At 54.5% G+C, this 15,626-nt stretch overlaps 2 protein-coding genes across 3 annotated transcripts in view; one reads left to right on the plus strand and one right to left on the minus strand.

The window, feature by feature from the left end:
- Window positions 1-8,059, plus strand: part of ABR (ABR activator of RhoGEF and GTPase) — a 29,279-nt gene extending 21,220 nt beyond the window's left edge. For both annotated transcript variants that reach the window (XM_054287314.1, XM_054287315.1), the window contains 7 exons: window positions 2,349-2,408; window positions 2,501-2,610; window positions 2,872-3,011; window positions 3,422-3,556; window positions 3,792-3,897; window positions 5,482-5,629; window positions 5,761-8,059. In XM_054287314.1, coding sequence (XP_054143289.1) covers window positions 2,349-2,408; window positions 2,501-2,610; window positions 2,872-3,011; window positions 3,422-3,556; window positions 3,792-3,897; window positions 5,482-5,629; window positions 5,761-5,850 — 789 coding nt within the window. In that variant the 3' untranslated portion in view covers window positions 5,851-8,059. The remainder of the gene's footprint in view (window positions 1-2,348; window positions 2,409-2,500; window positions 2,611-2,871; window positions 3,012-3,421; window positions 3,557-3,791; window positions 3,898-5,481; window positions 5,630-5,760) is intronic.
- Window positions 8,060-9,248: 1,189 nt separating this feature from the next.
- TIMM22 (translocase of inner mitochondrial membrane 22) lies at window positions 9,249-12,591 on the minus strand. The gene is made up of 4 exons (XM_054287316.1): window positions 12,351-12,591; window positions 11,835-12,031; window positions 10,769-10,841; window positions 9,249-9,827 (listed from the first exon to the last, which is right to left on the minus strand). Exons 1-4 carry the CDS (start codon window positions 12,589-12,591, stop codon window positions 9,751-9,753), a joined length of 588 nt encoding a protein of 195 aa, XP_054143291.1. The 3' UTR covers window positions 9,249-9,750.
- Window positions 12,592-15,626: the final 3,035 nt, after the last annotated feature.

A 15,626-nucleotide genomic window follows, 5' to 3' on the forward strand; every position in this document is an offset into this window, starting at 1 on the left:
TGTCCTACAAACAAACAGCTTTGGATAATTTGGGAAGCCAGGATGATGGCAACAAACAGAGAGTGTTTCACCTTGCCGTGGATGAGAGCAGCACCACAGTGGATGCTGAGCTGGGCATGGACACCACCATGGCTGAGAGTCCCTGGGATGCAGGAGGGAGCAGCCTGGAGATGTGCTGGTGACCTGGCTGAGGTGTTTCCCCGGGCACAGAGGGATGTTTGAAGCTGTCTGATCTTCCACAGAGGAGCTGACATCTCATCCTGCACACTGCTGGCTGTTCCCCAGGAGTTCCCCACTGACCTGGGATGTCCCTGATCTTGCTGGAGCAAGGCAGATCCCTTCAGAGGACAAGGAGATGGTGCTGGGAGCTGGACAGGGTGTTTGCCAGCGCTGTGTGGGCAGGAGCTGCCTCTGGCTCTGTGGGTGGATGCTCCTGTCCATCCTCCCACACCTGGAGATGAAGGGTTGGACGTGGCTTTGCCTAAACTGGGGAGTGGCAGCATCATGTGCTGCTGCTGCTGCTGCAGGAGGGTTAGAGAGCACCAGGGCCAGGCCACAGCAGTGCACAGGGACCTGCCCTAGCTGCAGAGGGGCTCAGGCCCATGGTGCCAGCAGAATTAGCCCAAATTTGGGCCCTGCTGGCTGTTGTGGGATGATTGTGCCCATGCAGGGGCTGCAGGGGAGTGATGTGCTCAGGGAAAGGTCTGCAGCACTGGCAGCAGCCAGCCTGGCTTTAATAAAAGCTTTCTTCAGAGCTCTGCTAAAGCCCTTCCAGATGTGAGCTGCCAGGGCCATCGGGGCCAGAGGGACCTGAGGGCTGGGGAAGGGAAGGCAGGCATGGTGGCTGCAGATGAAATTGTGTTGCAGAGCAGACAGGCTCCTGACCTGGCTGGGGGATGAAGGGGCTTCCCTGCCATGAGTGGGGAAAGGGTGGAAGTGCCTGGGACATGGTGTTGGCTGTGGTGGCTCCATGGCAGGGCTGTGGGGGATGCAGCCCTGCAGGGGAGCACAGAGGAGCTGGGGCAGCAGGGCTGGGCTTGGCTGGGCTCTGGCTGCAGTCTCGTGATCCCAGTGTCCAGACCTGCTGCAGGGTCCCATGGGAGCCCAGGGCAGCTGCAGCTTTCCTCCTGCTCCTCCTCCTCCTCCTCCTGCTGCTCCCCAGCAGCCGCAGGGCTGGCACAGAGGGAGCAGCGTGGCTCTCTCTGGGCTCTTCCATGTGCTGGGCTGGAGCAGGAATGTCAGGAGCCATTCCTGGGCCATGCTGGAGACAGCAGCATTTCTGCCTTGCTGGGGAATCACATTTTTCCCATGGCTGAGGAGCTGTTTGGGCTCACAGTGACACAGAGCTGGGCATGTGGCAACGCCACCGTGCTGGGTCTGTGCCAAGAGCCAGGGCAGCTCCAGCTTGTCCTTGAGACTGTGGGGTCTTGGTGTGCAGGAAGGGACATGAGGGACCCCACAGTGCCCCCCCATCATGACATGCAGTGAGTTTATGGGCAGGGGAGCAGCAGCTCTGTGGCTGGAGCAGCAGCTCTGAACATCTTTACACTTGCCCAGAGCATCTCCTGACCCAGCAGCTGCAGGGAGCTCCCATGTCCTTGCAGGGTGACCCCACGTGCCTGGTGCCAGTGTGGCCTGGCAGCTGCGTGTCCCCAGCCCTGGGAGCCCCCCCCCCCCCAGCTCCCATCCCCTTCCCCAAGGGGACATTAGGGCCGGGCTGCCCGCCCCGTGCATTACAGGGATCGATGGGGCAGGATCAATACCACCAGCTGGGGACCAAAGAGCCCCAAGAGGCAACTGCAGCCAGCTCTGCACAGCCCTGGGGCCCGGAACCCACCAGGGCACGTGCCAGGGCCTTGGGAATGCCAGCACCTCTCACTGCACCCGGGGCAGCGTCGCCGAGTCCCCCGCTAGCCCCAAAGCCAGAAATAGCAGAGCCTGTCATTCCCAGGGGTTATAAATAGCCTTGGCTATGGGGAGATGTTGTTTTTCTGCATGGAAAACGCTGCCCTAGTTCTGTTTCATCAATCTGCCGCCAGAAATAGTCCTAATTTCTTGGAAGTTTCTTGCTTCGTGGGTGTGGGTTATAGCACTGCCTTGCAGGGGCTCTGGGGAGAGGGCAGGACAGGGGGGCTGAGCCCTCCTGGCTTCAGGGCACGGCCAGAGGGACCCCAGAGCCCAAAGGGATGGGAACCTCTCCATCCTGTGGTCTTGTTGCACAGGAAAAGCATATCCTGTGTTCTATACCACCTGCAGATCAGGGGCTTTGGGGCCACCAGGTTGGGATGGCAGCAGGGCTGGCACGAGGCTGTGTCCCCACAGAACTCACAGAGCTTCTCTCCCCACAGCTGGACCCACAGGCCGTGCAGACCAAGAACTGGCACATGGATGTGATTGAGATGAACGGAGTAAGTGTGGTGGGGGACCCACAGCCCCTCGCTGTGCATGCAGCCCCTTCTCGCCTTCAGGGCAGCCAGCACTCACCCCCTGTCTCCCACAGATCAAGGTGGAGTTCTCCATGAAGTTCACAAGCAGGGACATGAGCCTGAAGAGGACCCCGTCCAAAAAGCAGACTGGTGTCTTCGGGGTGAAAATCAGTGTTGTGACAAAGTAAATGATGCAGGGCTGTGGGGCTGATCTGCTCTGGGTGTGTGGCTGCCCTGCGTCCCCTTGCTCTGGTTGCACTGTGTCCCTTTGCTCCCACCAGCACTGGGAGCTTGGCCTTTGCTCTCTGCTGGGGATTTTCCCGTTCCCTTTGCCATTCCCATCCTCCCCTCGTGCATGCAGGGCTGGGCACTGGGTTGGCAGGGCTGGGCTGGCTGCCAGGGTTCCCCTGGGAGTCTCTGGTGACAGCTGTGCCTCCCGAGCCAGGCGCGAGCGCTCCAAGGTGCCTTACATCGTGCGCCAGTGCGTGGAGGAGGTGGAGAAGAGGGGCATTGAAGAGGTTGGCATCTACAGGATCTCCGGAGTGGCCACTGACATCCAGGCATTGAAAGCTGTCTTTGATGCGAGTGAGTGTCCTGGGGGAGCTTGGTGTTCTGAGATCCCACCCTAGCCCTCTGCAAGGCTGGGTTTGGTTATTGCACTGCACTTGTGCCAGATGTGCCACTCTGCACAGGAAGGGGCTGGGGGTGAGGAGGGGCAAAACCACCCAGGGATCCCAGCCTGTTTGTGCCTCTGGGCTGGCTCCTGGCAGACACTGAGTCAGGGAAATGTTACAAATGGATTTGCACAAATCGTTGTGTGTCCTGTTGCCCAGCCAGGCGGGAACCACTGGGCTTTTCCCAGGCTCAGCCTGGCTGATGGGGCTGTGAACCCAGCAGTGCTGTCCTGCCCTGCAGCTGGCAGCCTGTCTGGCTGGCTGCAGTGACACAGAGGGGATCAGGAGGGCAGGAGTCACATGTGGGTGCTCTCTGGACAGATAACAAGGACATCCTGGTGATGCTGAGTGACATGGACATCAATGCCATCGCTGGCACGCTGAAGCTGTACTTCCGAGAGCTGCCCGAGCCCCTCCTCACTGACAGGCTCTACCCTGCCTTCATGGAGGGCATCGGTAAGGGATGGGAAGGGGATGATGCACAAACTCAGTTTGGCATTGCTTGCTCTGGGATGGGAGACCCCCAAGGGTCATTCCCAGCTCAGCCCACTTGGTCCTGGCTGTTTTTGCTGGTTCCAGGCCAGCTCTGCTCCCCAGTGCTCACACAGTGGCTGCTGGGAGGTGTCTGGCTGTGGTGGGTCCTGCTGCTGCAGCAGACCCTGTCCTGAGCCCTCCCTCTCTTTACCTCCAGCTCTCTCGGATCCTGCTGCCAAGGAGAACTGCATGATGCACCTTCTCCGCTCGCTGCCTGACCCCAACCTCATCACCTTCCTCTTCCTGCTGGAGCACTTGAAAAGGTAAAGGCTCAGGGGCTGCCTGGGGTGGGTGGGAGGTGCAGGATGGGTCTGTCTCACTGCTTTGCTGTGGGGATGGGACATGAACAGAGTTAAAGCTGCTTGTTTCCAGCACGGCTCCAGGCTGATCCCAGACTGGAGGCTGTGCTGGTGCAGAGCAGGGCAGCAGCCAGGGCCAGCAAAAGCAGCTTGGGGCAGGCATGGAGTGGTCCTTTCCCAGCCCTTCCAAGAGGGTACAGCTCCAGGTGTGCCCCACCTGCCTCATCTCTCTGGGTTCTGGCATATTCCCCAGGCTGCAGCTTGTTCAGACCCTTCTCTGATATCAGTGTTGGCATTCCACATTCCCAGCATCCTTGGGCCCTGTAGGATGCTGGGGGGTCCTGGAGCTGTTCTGCCCCTCCAGAGCAGCCCTGGTGTCCCAGGACCAGCGGCTGTGGTGCCAGCAGGGTCTGGGCTGTGCCTGGCCAGTGATCCAGGTCAGCTCTGCAGGGAGCACACGGCCTCTGCAAACAAGGAACACTTGGCTGCTGCAGCCGGCGTGCAGCTGCTTGGATGAGCTCTGCAGGGAGCAGCTGACCTCAGCACAGGGCAGGAATCAGTTGGGAGCTCTGCAGTGTCCCCCTTAGCAGGAAAACAGCTCTGTGTCCCTTCCCACCAGTCCAGCAGTAGTCCTTGCAAAACAAGATGCAGCAATCCCTGTCACCTGTCAGCAGCGGGTGGCCAAGAACCAAGGACACTCAGCTCTGTGGAAATGTCCCAGAACTGCAGGTGACACCTCATATCAGCTATCCCAGGGTGAGTGCAGCAGTTGGTGGTTTGGCAGGCATTTCTTGGCCCAGATGAGGTGCATCCAAACCTGGGGATTCAGGGACTGGGGGTCCCTAGGGCCCCAAAACCCAGGGAAGGTACAGGGCTGTGGAAGGGCAGCAGAGCAGAACACCAAGCCTGGCCAGAGCTGGGGCTCATGGCTCATGTTACTTGCATCATTAAATTTTTTTTTCTGTTCCTCTGGTTTGGCTAAAACCAAACAGAAAAAGTGATTGATGCTGGGGGATGGAGAAGGAAAAATCCATTTCCATCCTGAGAACCGGGCACAGCCAGTTCCCACATCTGCTCCCCTGGCCGGGGCTCAAGCGAGCAGCCTGTGCCGGGGAGCACAGCTGCCTCCTAACATGGCAATGTTGTGGTCCTGCTTCCCTCCGTGCTGGCAGGGCTCCCACGGGGCTGTTGGGGCAGGGAGCCTCGAGGGGAGTGGGTGCAGGGGGCAGGGGCTGTGCAGGGCTCCCATGCCCTGCGGGCTGGGGAAGGGTGGAGGCCCCGCAGTGCAGGAGTCAGGGCTTGGTTGCTGCCACATCACGCCCAGGGCTCCCAGCCAGGCCCGGCAGCTCCAGCAGAGGCCGTGAAGGGGGCAGAGCTCCCTGCCCTGCACCTGGCTTTTCTGAGGGCTATAGAGGGCAGTGGAAAGCTGGAGGTGCCCTACTGCTGCTGGGAGAAGGGAGAGCAGCCCTCGGCCTCCACATCACCCCATGGCTCCCCACTCCTGAGCATCGTTAGGGGCTGACACTGCCTCTCTCCTGTACCCCTCAGGGTGGCTGAAAAGGAACCTATCAACAAAATGTCTCTCCACAATCTGGCCACGGTTTTTGGGCCGACACTTCTGAGACCCTCAGAGGGGGAGAGCAAGGCGCACCTCACCTTGGCCTCTGACATCTGGTCCCACGATGTGATGGCCCAGGTAAGAGCTGGGGACTGGAGGGGTTCACCTGTCTGTCTGGGTAGATTTGTTACTTTTTGCTGGATGGGACAAGCTGGGAGGTGGCAGCTCTTTCCCCTTCTGTAGTAACACCCCCCATTTACCTTCTACAGGTCCAGGTCCTTCTCTACTACCTGCAGCATCCTCCCATCTCCTTCAGCGAGCTCAAACGCAACACACTTTACTTCTCCACGGACGTGTAGCCTGCAGGCAGAAGGCACCAGCTGCAAACACTCCAGCTCCCTGCTGGGGGACACGGACTGGACCACAGCCCCCGAGGGAGACCAGCCCAGACCCAGGACGGTGCTGCCTGCAGCTCCTGTACAATCATGTTCCAGTGGCCCGGTCCCAGCAGGTGCCAGGCCCTCTCTGTAAAGTAGTCGTGTCTTATGTCCCTTCTTGTGTTCAAGGATTGTTTTTATGTATATTTGCTCAACGGAAGAGGTAGTGACTGACAAGGGCTGTGGACACAGGCTTCCCCCTTGGCTAGTTTTCTCCTGGACTCCTTCCTGCCCGCTCACTCCTACAGGCACCCCCTGCCTGAAGCCTGCAGTGCCCCACGAGTGCCTGTTTGCTGCCCAGCTCCCTGCCCACGCCTGCATGTGCAGCACTGGCTCGCTCCGAGGCCGGGAGCTCACGGGCCTCCCTCCCTCCCTCCCTGGTGACGGTGACACCAGCCCCGCTTTGGCTTCGCTGCCTGCGCAAACGTCGGACCCTGTGCCTGGATCCTGCTCCGCTCTGAGCAAACTGCGACCCCGAGGGCCGAGGAGCAGGGTGCTGCTTCCTCCCTGCCACGGCTCCTCTGGGTGTTTCAGGCCAGTCCCCTCTCCAGCCCTGTGCTTTGCCTGTGTGCGTGTGGCGTGGCGGTTCCTCCCCTCGCTGGATTTCGCCTCTGAGTAGTTATGGGGTAACCTCTCACACAAGGCTGGAGCCAGAGGTGCTGGCTGGTCTGGATCCACAGCAGGCTGAAAGGATGGCCAGCCAGAGGCAGGTTTGCTTTCTGCACCATGGATTGACCCCACGTGTGCTCTGGCACTGATGTGGTCGCAAATTTCCCCAATTTGGAAGTTTGGTGGGGAACAGGGTCTCTGCTGTACGGTTCTGTCTCTGCCATGGTGAGGCACTCACGCCCCTGCCAGCCCAGCACTGCCATGAGCACTGCATGCACCCCGTGGCACAGCATCCCTCCCGTGGCCACGGGGACAAGGAGATGTTTTATCCCTTCCTTGGCGTTCCCTGCTGCACTGGGCACATGGCAGCACATGGCCCTGCCTCGGTGGCAGCCTGGCTGCCAGAGGCAAGTGCTCTGCAGCAGCTGGATGGTCACCCAGCCTGGGAACCAGCAAGAAGGATGGGAGGAGGAAAGCCTTCATGGCCTCGTGTCTGAAGGCAGAAATGCTTTGTTCTGTCTTTCTCCCAAAGTGGTTGCTGCTGGATTAGCCGTGCCCAGCCAGCTCAGGTTTGTTTGTTAGTGGCTCCAGTGACCCTTCCCTCCCAAGCTGATGGCTGGAGCTGTCAGGCCATGTCCCAGGGCAGGACAGGCTGCCCCAGTGTCTGGCTCCTGGGATGTCCCCCACACTCCCACGTAGGTGTTGGTACCTGTTGGGACACAAAACCTTTCGCTCTGTGAGCTGAGTCCGTGTTCTTGTGGGAAAAGCCCCCCCATGTCCCCGACTGCGTTGGCCCTGTGCTCTCCTGTGCCAAATGGAGATGGATGAGAAGTGACCAAGCCTGTCCCCCACAGCAGCGTTGCCTTTACCCTCCCAGCTATTGGACTGTTCCAGGTAGAGCCCAGCCACCGATGCACCAGGTATGTCCTCAGCCCCCTCCCTGGGGAAGGCAGCACCTGCCAGCCCTGCACCAGCAAAGCAACCAAGGAGGGGAGGTCTCAGTCCCCCTCCAAAGGGCTCACACTCCAGACCCTGCTCCTCTTGACTACCAGCTCAACAGAAGGGAAACAGCATTGCAGAAAATAACCAGGCGTCTGTCTTGGCCCTGGACCCAGTAAGGAGGCCGAGCTTTAGATCTGACTGCACAACAGATCCCTGTGTGTGTCTGATTTGTTACATGTGTCCAAGTCTCTGTCCACTCTCTGTCATTCCAGATGGAGACTCTGTACAGCCAAATCTCCCCCTGTGACAGTGGCTGGAGGCCCGGTCCCCACAGCCCAGCACAACAGGCTGTGGCTGTCCCCATGACTGGCTTTTGCTTGTCCCTACAGGAAGGAAAAGAGGGGGGTGGACTCTTGCAGCTACAGGTAGAATAGAACTGTTAATTAATATTTGACTTTCAAAAGTTGTTAAGGATATATTTTTGTTTGTGTTCTGTTTCAATTTCTGTAGATTATAAACTTTAAATGGCTGTAAAACCTCGTGAGGAGAAAAAAAAATGTTAATAAAAATGCAAAGCCCCGATATTTGCACAAAAGAAGCCCTGTGGTGTTGCTGTTTGCACTAACTGATCACTCTGGCATCACAGCTTCTTTCTGTCGTGGAATTCTTGCTAGTTGCACTTCAAGCCAGTGGTATAAGCACAGGCATTGTGCCAAGCAATCTTTGAAGAGAGTTCTTATGGTTTGGGCTACATCCTTGCATTTTGGAGAAAAAACCCTGGACTGTCTGGAGCCAGGCTGTTTAATCAGCCTAGAATTACTCAAGCTTAAAATTCAGCTGACTTGCACAGCTTCTGGCCTGAGGATATTGAACAGGCACAGCAAGGGACATCAGGAGATCTGGAAACCTCATCTGATAGATCACATGGTGCTTGCTGTCTCCCCACTTCTTTCCATGTGGGAATGGGAGCCAGTGTGCCTCCAAACTGACCACTGTACCAGCCAAAACACACTGCTAGTGCTGCTCTTCCAGGTCAACAAGGGCTGTCACTGTTCTGGGATGTCCAAATGTGGATGCAAAGGAGGGGAGGTGAGTGGGAGAATCCCTATTAGTGGTGTGCACTGCATCTGAAATGCCACTGCCTCAAAAAGATCAGAGGCAGTGTTTGCCTTTATGGAGTGGCTCAGTGAAGGTTAAAAATGACCCTCTGAGATCTGAGAACAGAGCTTGGTTACTCTTCTTCAGGAGGGCAGAGAGAACACCAATCAGAGAGGCAGCAGCTCCTTGAGCTAACAAACAGATGTTTTGATTTCAGCACCAATTCTGGGCAGAAAAAACTGAGCTGAGAAAAAACATTCACTTCCCCCTGTGTAAGTAACACTGGGGCACGTGGAGGTGGCACAGGGATGTGATGGGAAGCAGGCTGTGTGCTGAGTGAGTGCCCAGTTATCTGTCAAACACTGGTTTATTCTCACAGCTCTGCTTTCTAAGTCTCACCATCAAACTGCTGGAACTAATGGGGTGAGCCTGGGGCAATTAAAGCAGTAGCAAGATTGCACTCCCACTGTGAGGTTAAATCAGGCTGGCCAAGTGGCTACAGAGAATTATACTTCAGCAACAACCTCTTTTTTTCCCTTAAACTGTTCTGTTCATCTGCCAGTAACCACAGCTCTAAGGGTAAGGATTCCTTTCTGCTTTTCCCTTTAAAACATGGTAAAGAAATCTGGCGCTCATCTCTGTACTTGAAATAAGACAAGTTGTACAGATGGTGGTTTGTCTTCAGATGGTATTTTAAGAAAAGCCTGGAACAAGCTTATTTCTCCACAGGATCTTACCTCTCCCCAACAGAGTAGCAAGCTGCAAACTGGTGACTGTTAAAACACTTGCAGCACCTTCAAATATGTGACAACCTAAATCACCGCATTTCTCATCAAAGATTGTCCTCCCGCCTTCTTTTGATGCCAGCAACAGACTTAATCAAAATCAGCCCCAAAGGATCGAAAGAGCTCAGAGTCCAGGCATGTTTCCTGGAAACTGACAGTCAGCTGATGTGTCCTGGAGATGCTGCTCTGTGCCTGGCTCCATGCTCCCCTGCTCCCGCAAGCCCGCCTGCAGCAGCTCGCCAGGGCTCGCAGCCAGGTCGCTGTTAGTCATTCACACAGTGGCCAGCGCCACCCCGACTCCAGAGGCAGTGGAAAGGTAAGCCTGGTGCTTGTGCCGTGGTGCAGGCTCTCAGCAGCAGCACTGGACAGGGACTGTTGCTCCTGGCTGTTACCGCAGGTAGTAATCGACTGCGGCGGAGAAAGCGGCGAATCCTCCGCAGCCGATCACGCCGGCCTTCAGCCCCGCTGCAAGGCAAGGGTGGGAACCATGAGACAAAGCAGGGGAAATATTCTTCTACCCAGTAACTTGTGCTGCCTCAGAGCTCACAGCAACAGGAACCTGGCAGTGCCCTCCTGGGGGACAGTGACACTGCCACTGCCTGATGTACAAACCCTCCCGTGGCCACTGCTGACTTTACTGTGCTCTCATCTGAGCCCTGCAAGTGCCTTGGTGGGGCTAGGGAGGGAAAGGAAGAGCAGCCACTGCTCTGACAGCTCTAAGAGGATTAGGTCTAGGACAAACACAACTTAACAAGCTCAATTAGAAGCACTTTCAAGAGCTTTCTTTTCGTTTATGCTTCTTAAAACAGGACTGTTTTTTTTCTTAAGGAGAGTGAGAGAAGTTTGATATTTCTGATGAGCAGAGCAGTTCTCCCCTACTTGGGCATTTTCCCAGATGTTACCACTAAAGGAAAGTCTCCACTAGTGCTGCTGGACTAAAACCCCACTTCTTCACTTACATTCACATGTAAGTAGAGCTGTCTGTTTGAACTGATACGTGAGAAAGGAGAAAAGTATTTTACACATGATACAAAAGAAGAGAGCTCTTTAGTTCTAGTTTCAAAGGAGAGTAGCAGAAATGGCAGATGTGTAAACCTCAGTTAACAGCTTCTGTATGTATTTTTGGCTCTCTCCCGTGATGCCACAGAAGAGTGTGGACAGCCACCACCATCTCCTGACTTTTCTTTCAAATGAATTTTGTTGATTTTCTTCTCTGACCAACCCTTCCTTACCCCCACTAATTCTTGGAGCTCACAGCTCTGCCAGTCCGGAGCACACTCTCACACTGGCCTCACCACATCCCCATGCAAGGAGGTTTGTGGTGTGTGTGCTGCACGAGAACATCGTGTGCTGCTTAACCAAATCCAATCTTATCACAGAAACAGCTCCCAGCAGGCACCACCAACCTCTGAAGCCGATGGCTCCTCCCGTGATGCAGCCACTGATAACGCTGTTCTTCCAGTCCGACTTCCCACGATACTGTGGAGTCACAAATCACAGCCAACAAGGAAATATGGAATAACACTCAGCATCTGTGCTAACAGCAAGAAAGCTTAAACGACCTGCCATCCCCTTCTCAGCTGAGGGTGTTCTTCCCTCTGCTCTCAGCAGATGGCCCTGCACTCCCAGACTCGCAGGGCAGGGAAGGGAGGAAGGAGAAGGGAACTGGCAGAGGCGAGACAAATCCATGTGGTGCAATGCAGTGCTGGGGAAGGATCCTCAAGTGAGGCAGGACAGAACACAGCCCTGAGTCTAAAAGTGCAACAGCCACATGAGAGCAGCCCTGAGCCTGCTCTTTGGCACAGTGAGAGTCACAGCACTTGCTGACAAAGATGGACTATATTCATAGCCAGGACATGCTGATTTTCACCAGTGCAGAGATCTCTTTGTTCTGCTCCATTGTGCAAGCAGATACACTTTTCTTCTAGATGAGTTAAACTTCTTAACTCATTGTGCCTTTCAATTAAAAGGCAGGACTCAAATTCATAACAGGGTAATTTTCCTATTTTAAAAAAGCAATGATAGATTTACTACTGAGCTACGAAAGGTAATTTCTGACTGTAGAGGCCAGATGAAAACCAGCCTGTTACTCAAGAACTTTCATCAAATGAACCCTTTCTGCATATGGAACTTTTAGACTGAAATTACCATCTTGCAACTCACAGTTTGACATTTTACACAAGCACTTGTAGCTTAAAAGGGTTTTAAAAAATAATGCCTATGCTTGCCAATACATTTAGGACTTAAAACTGAAAAGGACTTTGCTACTGCAGAAGAGTTCTTCATTCTGTCAGAGAACAGCAGCTCTGAAGACAGATCTCAAAACTGAAAAGCTTTGCTGGCCAAGAAAGAACAAAGCAGCCTAGTCCACTGCCCTATTACAAAGAGGATATATGTACTTATTTGGATCTAGTAGAGGATTCTAAAGGGTACCAGAAAACATTTCTTAATGGTTGAGAGGCTCTTACTCACAGATTCCACCACGCATTCCGTGCAGGAGAACATGGCACCCACGATGGCGAAGTTCTTGGCGTAGGAGATGCCTCGCTGCCCCATGTCCTTGAGCACCTCTTTGGCCGTGGGGGTGCGGTAGGGATCCTTGGGATCAAACCCCACGTTGGTGTCAATGCCAGCTGTGAAGATACCGAACGCACCTCCCAGAACAAAACCTGTGAGAGATAAACAATGAAATTAACTTGGCTGGGCTGGAGCAGCGCATTCCCCGCAGGCAGTGGAGCGGCTCTGCCCCCGCTGTCTGTGACAGGGCAGGAATCCCTCGGTGCTGTGGACACTTGTGACAGCCCGTGCTGTGTGAGGAAAGGCCACGAGCACCTCCAAGGAAGGCAGACACAGATCGCTGCCTGCGACATGGGATAGGCACTGGAGCAGGCTTAAGAAGGAAATCAAACAAGGGCACTGCAGCCTTTTCTCCATCCGCCCCTCTCCCGACGCCACAGGGACCCCCGAACGACCCCAGAGCCGCCGCACCTCCCACACAAGCCAGCGCCGCCTTGAAGGGGCAGCTCTCCATGACCCGCTCCACCATCTTCTGCTCCTCGCTCTTGGGCGGGCAGGGGATTCCGCCGAAGACGGCGGGGTCCCAGACGCGGGGCTGCCGCTTGTCGCCCACGAGGTGCTGCAGCAGGAGGCTGTACTGCAGCGGCTGTGGCGGCGGTGGCGGCGCCGGCTCTCCCGGCGCTGAGGGTGGCGGGGCCGCCATGATGGCCATGCACACCCACGGCCGCTCGGTGCCGCGTCCGGGCTCGCTCGAGCCACCGCGGCGCGGGGGCACGGGAGTTGTAGTTCCACAGCTGGGAGAAGCCGCTGCGCACCGCAGCTTTTTGACTACAACTCCCAGTCTGCCCCGCGCCGACGCCTCCGGGAAGAACTACCACTCCCGGCACGCTCCGCGGCGCGCAGCGGGGATTGGCCGGTCCAGGCAGCCAGGGGACTACATTACCCGGCATGCCGCAAGCCAGCCCCCTGTTGGCCGGTGCGGCCGGTGCAGGTGAGGTGAGGGCTCCGGCTGCGGAGCATCCCCGAGCGCGGCGGCGGCGGCGGCTGCAGGTGAGCGCGGGGAGGTGCGGACAGCGCGGGGGCACCGGTTGGGCTGGGCAGAACCGGCAGCCTCGCGCCGGGCATCCCGCTGCTGGGGGAGCGCCGAGGTGCCGCAGTGCGGGACCACTGTGCCCTCGGTGGCTGAGGTGCGGGCAGCGGGTGAGGTGTCGCGGTGTCGCCGCCGTGTCTCCGCATCCTCCCCTCCGCTGACTCCAGCCCCGCGCCGGTGTCTGAGGGCAACAGGTCCCACACGGGGCGGGCGCTGTTCGTGCCCGCAGCGTCCCGCCGGGACTCGGAGGGGCAGCGGGGCTCCCGCGTCCCCCCGGGGGACTCTGAGGGTAGCGGGGCTCTCGCAGCTCAGGCGGGGCTCGGAGGGCAGCGGCGCTCCCGCATCCCCCGGGGGGCTCTGAGGGGCAGCGGGGCTCCCGCAGCTCCGGCGAGGCTCGGAGGGCATCGGGGCTCCCTCCATGGCACGGCCCGAGGCACCCGAACCTGGCAAAGGTGTCCCCGCTGTGCCACGGAGCACCGGGACATCCCCGGCTGGGGACAGCTCGGTCCCCTCTGGCGTGGGGCAGCGGTGTTGCTTCAGGACTTGTGTAGCTCAAAAGGGCTCTGAAAATATCCACAATATTCCGTCGCAAAATGCAAACTGGGCTGGTGTCAAATAATGCACTAACCTTAGCCCTGGGGAGCTGTTCTGTTTGGTGAGAAGGTGAGAAATGTTGCTTTTCCTTTTGGTGAATAAGATGCATTGAAAGATAAAAATCTGTATTTCTTGCTTGTATTACTTTTTCTTAATCAGTTTTACTTTCTTGTGCAGTTTTCATCTTCACAAGTGACAATAGGTGTGCCTTAAAAATAACTTTCTTCTTGTTTGGTATTTTTTTATTTTACGTTACCCATTGGCCTTAAAATCTATGAGAAATAGTTGTCTTGGTTTCAATAGGATGCATGAAATTATTGTATTTCAGTAATTGAAAACGAATTTCAAAATTAAGTAAATGATGCATTTAGTATGAAATCTTCCTACCCTGAAACAGGACTTTTTAGAGGTCTTAAAGTAATAAAATTTCGTTTCTATTTTGGTTCTTTTTTTCTCTATCCTGCCTATGTCTTGCTGTAGGTAGGTAGGTTCAAATAACGATTTAAATGGATAATTTTATCACTTCAAATGCTTCATTAGACGAAGTTCAACAACTTTCCTCTAAATCCCACCGCCCTCTACTGGCTGCACCACCTGCCCGCTGCTATTCCCTCTTTTTCTTTTTTTTTTTTTTTTTTTTTTTTGTCCTTGGGTTTTTTAAAATATGTTTTTTGTTATTTGTTTGGGATTTTTGTTTGCTTGTTGGGGGTATTTCCCCCCGCTTCTTTTCGTTTTTAAGGTCAAATCGCATGCAAAAGCTCGTGGTTAAAATCTACTACAGCAGGATCTTGAGGTTGCTGGCAGGATGGTCTCCCCAAGGAACCCTCAACTTAAGATTTCAATCTTCTTGAACCAAAATAACCTTGCTGAAGTCTCATAGCAAAGCCTAATTTCCAAAGGCCTAAAGGGAAAAAAACATATGTGTTGGATTGGGAATTTCAGCACTGAGGGTTTAATGTATAGTTTAATATATGCTTTGACTTTCTTTTCCCTTTCCCTGAGTTTAGGAGAAAATGCTAGGTTACTATTTGTTTGTAAATAAAATATTTAAGCAAGAATTTTGTAAATATGATCCTATAAAATATACTTATTTATGGATATTAATGAGTAATTAGATTTTTTTTTTCCCTTAGATATTTAGTAGTTTTCTCCTCTCCCCATGCTGTTCTACATACGAACAAATTCCGGTGCCTGGGTATTTGAATAATCTCATCTGCCTGAACAGATTTTTCGTGTGGGTGAAATCAGATGGAGGATTAGGGATTTGAGAGGGACTATGAGGGTTCAACATCTTTGATAAACAAGATGTTTAAATGAAACTTTCAGCTGTTTCTTATTTCCAAGCCTGTGAACCTGTGCATCCGACCCTGTTCCTGTTCCATCCACTCCTTTATCCTGGAGCTGTTCGGTCCAGTGCAAGAGCTCGGGTTATTTTTATTTCATGCATTTCATGGTCCCAGGAAATGAAACATTGTGAATTGGGGTGAGTGTGACGGCAGCAGCGGGCACAGATGATCCCGAGCTCGGTGGCTGTTTCAGCAGAGGGCAGCACACGGAGACACCGAATCATTGCGTCTCACTTGACCTTTGCAGTGACTCAGTGACTCCCACGCTTCAGTCTTCTCCAGACAGGATAAATCTTGGAAATAATGAGAGGTTTGTCAGAAATCCTGGTTTTGCATATGTGTCTTGGTGGTAGAGTTCCCAGGTTTTGAATAGACTCTAGCAGTGCTATTAAAAAATTAAAATAAGTTTTCACAGTCCTCAAGTTTTATTTTGTCAAAATGCCAGTTCCAGAGTGTTTTCTGAAGTTGTTCAGCTGGGCAAGAAGTGACTGAAGGTGGAAGTCAACAAGAATTAGATAAAATCCATTCCTTTTCACTCATTGGGCATTTTCTTTTCCTTATCAGAACTGTCCTGATGTAGGGATGAATGAGGAGAAGAGGAGATAAATCAATGAGTATTTTAATGAAAAAAGGAAAAGCTTTTAATCACCACAAGCAGAAGAAAGTGGGGCTGCTTTGCAGGCGGTCACATGCTGATCTCACCTGCTGGGAACAAAG

Source organism: Melozone crissalis, unplaced genomic scaffold (genome assembly GCF_028551555.1).
Source record: "Melozone crissalis strain CALT ecotype California unplaced genomic scaffold, PUWL_Pcris_2 ptg000057l_1, whole genome shotgun sequence".
NCBI classification, from domain to species: Eukaryota; Metazoa; Chordata; class Aves; order Passeriformes; family Passerellidae; genus Melozone; species Melozone crissalis.